Source organism: Penaeus monodon, chromosome 26 (genome assembly GCF_015228065.2).
Source record: "Penaeus monodon isolate SGIC_2016 chromosome 26, NSTDA_Pmon_1, whole genome shotgun sequence".
NCBI lineage: Eukaryota > Metazoa > Arthropoda > Malacostraca > Decapoda > Penaeidae > Penaeus > Penaeus monodon.
Genome location: NC_051411.1, coordinates 40,061,446 through 40,071,886, shown reverse-complemented (window position 1 = coordinate 40,071,886; position 10,441 = coordinate 40,061,446). Strand labels below are relative to the sequence as shown.

The 10,441-nt window shown below is 33.9% G+C and overlaps 1 protein-coding gene across 3 annotated transcripts in view; it reads left to right on the top strand.

The window, feature by feature from the left end:
- LOC119590170 (syntaxin-binding protein 5-like) overlaps window positions 1-10,441 on the top strand; it is a 153,866-nt gene that overhangs the window by 132,345 nt on the left and 11,080 nt on the right. For 2 of the 3 annotated variants that reach the window (XM_037938957.1, XM_037938958.1), the window contains exons 14-19: window positions 2,047-2,163; window positions 2,814-2,933; window positions 3,239-3,358; window positions 4,367-4,567; window positions 5,041-5,149; window positions 6,394-6,477. In XM_037938957.1, coding sequence (XP_037794885.1) covers window positions 2,047-2,163; window positions 2,814-2,933; window positions 3,239-3,358; window positions 4,367-4,567; window positions 5,041-5,149; window positions 6,394-6,477 — 751 coding nt within the window. The remainder of the gene's footprint in view (window positions 1-2,046; window positions 2,164-2,813; window positions 2,934-3,238; window positions 3,359-4,366; window positions 4,568-5,040; window positions 5,150-6,393; window positions 6,478-10,441) is intronic. The other variant, XM_037938959.1, reaches the window with a different exon arrangement.

Genomic DNA, 10,441 nt, shown 5'->3' with positions numbered 1-10,441 from the left:
TAAAAGTTTACAAATTGATTTCTTTCTATTTCATTATATTTACATACTTCAGACATAAAGTGTTGTAAATTGAGTTTGATTAGATAATGTCATGAGAGAAGGGAAGACAGTGTCAATATGTTTTTACCTTGGGTTATGGTTAATTGTTTACATGCACTCAGAAGTTGTTCAGTACATAATGACAGAACTTCAGATTAAGGGCACTTTTCTTATATAAATTTGAGAATCTATACTTTTATTGCAAGAAGTAATTTTTAATTTCTTATGCAACAACTGTTATGAAAAAGTGTTCACTGAGTAGAAGAGAAAAGGCCTATAAATGGAAGTTTTTTCATACATGAGTTTCAGTGTGAGAGCACATTCAAATATACATGTTTTATACATGTTTTGCATGCTAGACTGTGAGAGATAGGTAGCAGTGTTTGTATAATTTTAAGTCTACATGTATATGTGTATGCCAGTTGAGAGAATGGAAAAGAAAACAAGCTGGTAGGGTACAGTCCTGGATAATATCAGGAAAAGGTATGAGTAGAAATTAGACCTACATAGATAGATCGATTGATAAAAGTTGGTGAGTGGGAGGTTATGAAGGTTGATAAAGTGGTAGTCTAGAAAGTTAGATTTAAGCTGAAGTGTGTGATATTTAGGAACCAGATACTGATTGAGAAAGATTTATTGCAGAATTGATAAGGTCCTGATGATGTGGAATGAATATTGCAAGTAATGATTATTTAAAGAGAGCAATGTCTCTCTCTCTTCATAATTGCCCAAAGCTGTGGAAAAGGTAGAAGGATGATTTTGGAATACACAGCTGTCATATTGACAGACTTTGTTGAACTTTGTAATAACTGGGAATATTTTGTGGTTCACTCTGAAGAAAAGAAGCCTTAATTCTAGATTCAATTATGCCTGAATATATTAGCAAGTATGCCTGTGTAAATGAGAGAGAGATGTATATTCCAGAGAAAGTGTATAAATGGTCTTGTGTATAAGATCTGAAAGTGTCTGAAAGATTAGCATATGTGTGTATGGGTTCTGTATGATGTAATTCATGTTTTTGTTGTGGGTGTTTTTATGTGTATTCATTTGTTGTCCACTTGTTTTCAGTGGAATTTACATGTAAATGTACATAATGAAACCGCATGCTATGAATTACTTAGTCACACAGATTTTTACCAGTATGCCATTATATCATAAATTGTGAAAATGTACATAAGTAATTTTTTATTTAACATTATAACACTTTTGGTTTAATATTGAACATATTTACCATGAAAATGAAAACTGTACAAGAGTTTTTGAGTTTACTTAAACTACAGTACAGCAATATATACTGTATTATTCATTTATCATTGCAATCCTCTGCTTATAAGCGATTGCTTAGAAGACCAAACACAAAGTGTAATGGATTTTACAAGCGCGGCAAAAGCATGGCTCTTAGATCAGCGTTGACTGAAAGCAACTGGCAAGTTACTTGGCTGTTACCTTGTGTAAGAGATGTTGGTTTGCATGCCATATAAATTAGCCATAAGAGACATAACTGCATGAATTACTGTTGTAGCTTTGGCTGTCATGGCTGTAAACACATTATCATTATTTTTTTATTATTATTATTATTTTTTTTTTTTTCCATGTGGCTAGATGAAAGTTTGTTTTGCTGTTGAGTGACATGGCTAGATGTTGCTATGGTTGCCAGATTAATATATTTAGATAAAAGCTTATGACTAGTAACTGAATTTATTTGAATGAATTTGCTTTCCAGAATACAATCACTTTTATTGAATATAGCTTCTCTACTTGCAGTAATTTCTTGTGCATATTCAGTCTTGCTTTTTAAATCTTAGCCTAGTTTTATATCATAGTTTTTTTGCCAGTCAATTTGAAGAAAGTCCAGCTCTCATGATTGAATTATTTTTTTTTTTCTCTCATTTCATATGTTTATGTCCATGTCTAATCTTTGTTTTCCAATTTCTCTCCTCCTCCTCGTCATCCTTCTCCTCCTCCTCTTCTCGTCCAACTCTCCCCCCCTCCCCCTGTGCGCAACAGACAAGCTAGATGGCTCGTTTAGTCGATCTCGTTCGTCCAGCATCAGTAGCCTTGAGAATATTAGCAGTGAGGCAATACAGTGTCTGGCCTTTGCTGATTCTTATATAAGGAAAAATGGTAAGTATTTAATTTGCTCTCTCTCTTTCTCTTTCTCTCTCTTTTTCCCTTTCTCTTTCTCTTTCTCTTTCTCTTTCTCTTTCTCTTTCTCTTTCTCTCTCTCTCTCTCTCTCTCTCTCTCTCTCTCTCTCTCTCTCTCTCTCTCTCTCTCTCTCTCTCTCTCTCTCTCTCTCTCTCTCTCTCTCCTCTCTCTCTCCTCCCTCTCCTCCTCTTCTTCTTCTTCTTCTTCTTCTTCTTCTTCTTCTTCTTCCCCCAGTCTCCTTCCCACCTTCCCCCTTTCCTGCTTGCCCTTCCTTCTCCTCCTATCTTTTGTTTTTTAGTAATTGTTCCAACTTTTTTTGAGATTTAAGCTCTTTCCTCAATAAATTTGTTAAGTTATTCCTTTATTTATATTTTTTCTCAGTGGGGAAAATACTATTGGGTCCTTTTAATAAGGATGTGAATTTATCTTTTAAAAGAGCTTTAAACAGTTTAAAAATCAGGGGAGAATCAGAGTTTCAATTTACAGAAATATTACATTAAGATTCAACCATTTTTATATACTATTTAAGCAAAGAATTTATGTTAGAACTTTTTTTAAATAATGAAATACAATTGGTATATTGTTTGATAAGTTTATAAATACTTTCTTTCCACCCTATCTCATACAGATACCCAAATGTCACCAACCCTATGGGTAGGAACAAGTCTTGGGTCAGTCATCCAAGTTATGTTAGTTATACCTCCATTAGAAGGGCGTCTGTCTAATCCTGCACAGGTTACTCCCAGTGGTATGTACAATTGTGAGTTTTTGTAGGAACTCTTCAGATGGCATGGGACGCAAATGTATTTGTTGTAATTATTGCTTTCTCTTCATAGTTATTACTTTGCTATCAATTGTTTTCTTTTTTTTCTATAGTTATTGACAGCCATTGTATTTCATGAGGATTCTAGAAATTTAATCTAGATTGCTGCTAAATTTGGATGCTAAACTTTGTCATGTGAATAATAAAAGACTGATATATGCTGCTTTCCTTTATTTCACAAAACCTCACACTTGTAAACCTCTTACTAATCTTAAGTGGCAATTTTTCAGGGACGATCTTTCGTCTGAAGGGTTCTGTTCTAGCAATGTCTTTTCTGGACTGCAATGGGGCACTCATTCCCTATCAGTTTGAGTCCTGGAAGGATGCCAACAAGGAAAAGAAGCTGGAACGTAAGTGATTGTAATTCTGTAAATTGTACTTAGTTAAATGAACAAAGGTGTTAGATATTAGAGAGGCTGCTGTGATTTGTCTTCATGGACATAGCTCTGTTGCAACACAGACCAGGAAGTTGATTGTATTCCAGTTTATATATAATTTAGAAACATAGGAACCACTTTAGACTTTAGAAATCACATCAAATGTTGATAAAAAATCATGGAAACAGAAGGAAAATTGCAGCTAACTCTATACCATACCTCTTGTGCTTATTTATAGTTTTACTACTAATATCTTTCAGAGATGCAAAGTGTAGAAATAGATGAGCTATATGTTTATTTTCTTATTTGTTTACTAATTGGACTACAATTAGACAAAAATAACTCAGTAGCAGTGATCAGTAGCAAGGCTTGCCAGATTTTGAAAGGACAGTGAATTAAAAAGTCCTTGTAGAATGCATGGTTGCAAAGAGGTTAGAGTACAGGAGTGAAAAATGCCCATTTTTAGCCTCTTTTCACAAAACCAATTCACTTGTAAGAAGTTTAGATTGCAAATGTCATATGTGTATATGTATGTGTGTGTGTGTGTGTGTGTATATATATATATATATATATATATATATATATATATATATATATATATATATATATATATATATATATATATATATATATATATATATACATATATATATATCATAGCTATATATATCATAGATATATAGGTATGCAGCTACAAACTACCAGTGTGATCAGGGCTGTGATTTGTATTAAGGGTAATACATAGCTTGATAGATCCAGTATGTATATTTATACTATGTGTATTTGTATTTATATTGTCATTATCTGTATATTTCTATATATACTTGTCTTTGTGACAGTATATAGAAAATATTTAAATTTGGAAAAAGTGATATGCATAATCTTTTATCTGATGAAAGACTTAATATTGTAATGATCATCCAAGTTTTTCCTTGCACACAGTTGCATAGGAACATACTACACTCATTCTTTCTGTTTCAGGTACTCCTACAAAATCATTGGTAGACAACAGAATGTCACCAACTAACTCAGGAGAGCAGACGTGGGGAGACCGACAGTTTGTTGTGATTGCATCAGAGAAAGTGGCCAGAGTCGTTGCATTACCTTCGCAGAACTGTGTATATAAGCAGATCATCACTGAGGTTTCTTTTGTTGTTAAGGCAGAAATAATTCAGATTAAAGGTCAGTGGTCAAGAATGTTCTTTTTTTTTTTTTAGCTTGGTACTGGGAAAGATGTAGTTACAAAGGTAGAGGTGAAGATAGATAGAGAGAAAGAGGAAGAGTTGTCCATCAAAGGAGATGGAAATGGACATAAAGAAAGAAGAATAATGAAAGAAAATAAGAAAGAGATATGGTCAGTTATTGATAAGAGTAAGAAAGAACAAAATGTGATGAATGAGTAAGATAGAATATATAAACAAGAGATAGAATGAAAGTGAGTGCCTATGTATAATGATATGTATGAATAACCTTTAAGATGAATATAGCTGTAAGAGTATGCATAAAATGTTCATGTATCCACCAATTGTTACTATGTTCCATTTAGGTAATAAGATATTATACTATAATATATTTTATAGTCTGTAATTTTTTTCTTATGAATCTTATGTCTCCTCCCATTGAGGAGGTCTTATAATGTCTATTTTCCATTACAGATAGTGTATGTCTAGTTTGTTATGTTGCAACAGGACACATTTCTGTGTTTAGTCTGCCCAGTCTTCGACAGCTGGTGTATGTAGACTTCCTGCCTCTTGTTGACCTTAGGTAAGTGAGTCCAGTTTTACTCTAGTTTTAGAGCTAGTAACTGATTTTGAAGTATGAATATTTTCCTTAGTTGTGTGGAGTTAGAACTTTTATTTAAACAGATTACAGCCGCCTTGCATCACCTTTTTTTAAATGTAGATTCAAGAAAGCTATACATGGCTGTATGTGGCTGGCCAGCGAGTTTTTTTATGTTTTTAATGTTTTTTTTCTTTAACAGAAACTAGTGTGTATATGGCTTTCTTGCCTCTACTGATGTATCTATAGATCTTAGTAGGATTTAATATGTTTTAACATATCTCTTGTATTTTGATAAATCTTAGATAGACGTATTTTGTTTAGTTGTTCTCATGACATCTCTTAACATCAACAAGTGAGTATTTTAAAGGATTATAGTAGTATGTACACATATCACAGTACAAACACAATCTCTGGATGAGTATATGTATAGATAGCCTAACTGAATATCTTTATCCCTCTTCAATTTGGTAATAAAAGCTGTATATTCACTCATCTGGTTGGCTTATGTTTTGGATCTCGTCTTTACATATTCTAAATGAGAAAGAGTTGGTGGTAACATTTTCTGGATGTTCTTACTGCCTAGGGAATATGAAAAAGGAGGTTCTTTAAGGAATTTTTGGTTTTTGTTTCTGTTTCTCTCAGACTGTGTATAAAGTCCATAGTGCTTATGCAAGAGCACTGAATTATCATAAGTTTGCTTGCAGTTGTAACCAGGGAAAAAGGAGTGAAAGATGATAGTAGGTATATATGCTTTGGCCTTGGGATTTAAGATAAAAATTCTGATGTCTGCAGCTTCAAACAGGGCTTAAGTAATTAAAGGGCTGTTGTAATATAAATGCCTCTGCACTAAGTTATTATTGTCTATAATCACTATTCATAACATGTATATATGCTATGTAAATGATATTAGTAGAAATAATATAACATTCACAAATCCTGATTTTTGTGTGCAAATGCTTGCCTCTTCACCAACACTAACTTTTTCTCATTTACATTCATGAACAACTTTTAATTTTATTTTCTTATGAAATGATAAGTGAATCCAGTTTAGATTCTTATCTGTTAAATATGATGTGTCTGTTATGGATTTCTTTATGTGTTACCTAGTTACTAACCTGTAAGATAGATGACTAACCTGCAACAAGCCTAGCCCCATCTGGAACAATCAGCACACAGTTGCCCTCCCAAAGAACACTTAATGCTACAATCTCTTCCCTTACACATAGTTTTCAGACGAGGAAGACTGGCATAGTTGATCCTATGCTGTCTATTTGGGGTCAGCAAATGTTCGTAAATGAAGATACTGACCAGTAAGTCAACACACAACACTTGATCTCAGAGACTCACATCTGTTGTTTTAATATCTTTATGAAGAACTGTTCTTGTAATATAATAGTGAAGCATCATATTTTTTGTATGTGAAAGTAAGAACACATGCAAGATGTTAAGATGTGAGTTTCTGATAACACAGGCAGTGCATGGTTAAAGGTCTTGCGACTGTGCATGGAATCTGTGATGCCATTTATTTTTTTGTGCATGATAGTTTAATCTGCATGAAACTTTGCTTTATTAAGTTGTGGTTCCATTATGGGAGATTAAAACAGTGAATTTATAGACCATGAAGAGAGAGTTCATGCATGCAAAGATGATGCTACTCTTTTTGGCAAGACTTAGAGACTTGAGCCAAAGTTCCCCAACTCTTTATACCCCCTCTCTGTGCAGGATGATGTCCCTTGGTGAGAATTCTGTTTCTTAATAACACTTGAAGTGGTGACCATCCTAGGAGTAAAGTCATCCACTTTTGTCATCATCACTTACTCTGCCTACAGGGAATAATGAGGGGACAATTTCTCTTCATCTTTTGTTATTGATTGATGGCTTATTACAGTCACTCTTCTTGGCTCATTACTTTTTGTCCATTGAACACTCTTATCATAAAATATTACCATCTGTGTTTTAAAGCCTTATTAACATCTGGTTCAGTGTGATGCTGTCTTTGGTTGTCCCTTACTTTTTGGAACAGACCTGAACAACAGTTTTTCTTCCATGCTGATTCTATTTTTTTTACCATAGAAAACAACCATTTATCATTCTAACTTTTTTTCAAGTCAATATATAATTTGTTATAACTTACACAGATATAGGAGAAAGGAGATTCTGTGACATACTTAGTTAGGCAAGGGATACAACTTATGATATAGATCATAGATAGGAAATGTGAATATTTTAATACATATGAGAGGGTTAGAAAATGGATAAGTTAAAGAATGGGCAGAGGAAGTGTTCACAAGTTCATGTAAGGTATAAATATTGGTTAACCATCTGTTTGGAGCAACTTAATACACAGTATGCAACCTGTGCTTCAGTTATTCTGAATCATGATAAATATATGGGTATTGATCCTCAGTTATATGTATCAGGAACAGATAGTATGAGGGCTAAGATCTGATGTGAGGTTGGATCTTGGCAGAGAGGGTACAAGTTTGAATGTGATGTTTACACAACACATTAAAGCCACATTCCCAGTTTTGAATCTTGAACAAGCAGAAGTAGCCTTTTGTAACTTAGTTGTGACCACAGTCCAAGCACATCTTGTGACTTCATGAAATCACTAATCCTCATAATCCATAATCCTCCCTTAAAGTCTTGCATAAGGAATAACTTGTGCTGGGAGACGTATGGTTTCCATGGATAATCAGAGACTGAATTTAATATTTAATGCTTAAGGGGGCCTACTGAAGATTATCTCCAGAAAATGCTCTTTGTAGTGCTTTGAGTGGATATTTATCTAAGTATTTTGTTGTAAATATTTGGTTTATACCATTCAGCATATAGTGAGGGTATTGTTTAGAAGTTCTGTAATACACTGGGGAGAGATTTTTTTTTAAATCCATAAAATCATTAAAATGTATTAGAGAGTTATTCCCACTCGTAGTACCCTAATCTTTCATGAGTTTGGATTATTATAACCTTGTCAAAATGAAACCTTAGATTTTTGAAGACGAATCTTTAAATTGTTATAAAATTATGGGAAAATGTGTATATTCTGCTTCTGTAGCTGTTTCCACTTCTCAATTTCTTCCACACACAAGAAATGATGAATAGATAAAATTATAAAAATGAATATTTAAGACAGCATTTACCAAGTGATGGCTCAAAGAAGTTTGAGGAAGAGGCATCCTGCGTGTTTGTTTCCCTTTTGAATTCCCAATTATTTCTGATCTTAGATATGAGTAAATCATGTTTGTTTTTGTTTGGGATTCCTGAGGCTACAGGTAGGAATATTAGTAAACAAACAGGTAGCGAAGGCATGTAGAGTGCGCACATAATATAGGCAGCAGTGTCCAAGCTGCTCATAGAATAATGTTGAGTATAGATACACTTTATGTGCTCATATGCAGTATGAATTTTATATTTCATTAAGGTTACCTGTCTATTACAGTGTACTTATGCATGGGATTGGGAAATAGAAAATAGGTATTGGTATTTATTATTATATATTTTATTATATTAATGTAATAACTTGTTTATATTTGCCCTGTACACTTTCTGTCCTCATTATAACCAGAAAAAAAAAGGCAGTGAAGTAAGATATTTGAGCAGTCATGCACTATTGGGACAAACTATTACTATTAAGAAAAGAAAAAAAAAAATGCTTATTTATTTTCTGTTTTCAAGATGTTAGCAAATATAGGACCATTTTTTATTTTGAAAAAAGCTATTATTTAAGGCTATAATGCAAAATAAGTAGATTGATGTTGCTCTAGCTGCAGCTTTCTTGTGTATTTAATGAAAATATGGAGGTGGTTCTTAAAAAATGTGAGCAAAACACAATCATTAAAAACTAATGCCATATAGATATATTTTTTATTATAATTAAAGAACTAAAACCATCAAGAGCATTAGAAAGAAGTAATTTTACACATTTTCTTTGGCAATGTAGGTCCCGTTAAGACTTGAAATCAGGAAATTTCCATATCCATATTTATAGATATTTACTCAAACCACTAACAGTAATTACAAAATATTGGCTAGTACATAAATATTAGCATACATTGTTTTTTGATTTCACACACACACACACACACACACACACACACACACACACACACACACACACACACACACACACACACACACACACACACACACACACACACACACACACTTATGCATACACATACACACATATACATACATGTGTACATATGTACATACACATGTGCATGCAGATATTTACTCACAAATACATACAGGTATACATGTACACATGCTCATACATACAAATATACATATACATGTTTGATCCACATACACACACTCTCCCCTTTCCCTCCCCCTCCCCCAACCTCCCTCCTTCCCTCCCTCCCTCCCTCCCTCTCTCCCTCCCTCCCTCCCTCCCTCTCTCTCCCTCTTTCCCTCCCCTCCCTCCATCCCTCTTTCCCTCTCTCCCTCTTTCCCTCTTTCCCTCCCTCCCTCTCTCCCTCTCTCCCTCCCCCTCCACCTCTCTTTCTCCCTCTTTATGTTACACACATTCACACATAAAGGCTCACATGCATACACATACACTTTACTTAAAGTCTGCCTCACCCCAAAGTAATATTAAAAATTAATGTTTCTAGAGAAGATTTTGTACTCAGAATCCCATTTCTTTCCCCTTAACAGATATCTAACATAACTTGTGGGACACCCTCTATATAGGCTAATGGAATGAAGTGGGACACCCTCTATATGGGCTTATGGTATCAAGTTGGACACTTTCAATATAGGCTAATGGAGTCAAGTGTACATGCAGGAATTGTGAATCATAAATCATGCAGGAGACAGAGAAAAACAAATAACTACATTAAAGCACACTCTTAAGACAAGTTTATCTGCATGTATAAAGGACATTTATCTACATACATACAGAAAAGATGAAAAATATTATGAGAATTATCAGTTCAACAGAATGTTTTCACCTCTCACAAGATGGGACCCCATATGCATTTGTTTTTTCTTTCTTTTGAGCACATTGCAATATCGCTTGAATGTTTTAACTTAGAAAAGTGCACAGATAGCTTGGCAGGAGTTGACACATTGCATTTGTTGGGCTGTCCACAGAAGTAGACCTGCACTTTTGGTTTTGATTTTAAATAGATTTTTAAACATCTGTCCAATTAACTATCACCAGTACATGTTTATACTATACATGAATGCTCTCTTGTTTATTCATTACTTTGCAATACTCTCATCTTCTTGAATAAATTTGCCTTCATGTTTTATTTGTCTTGA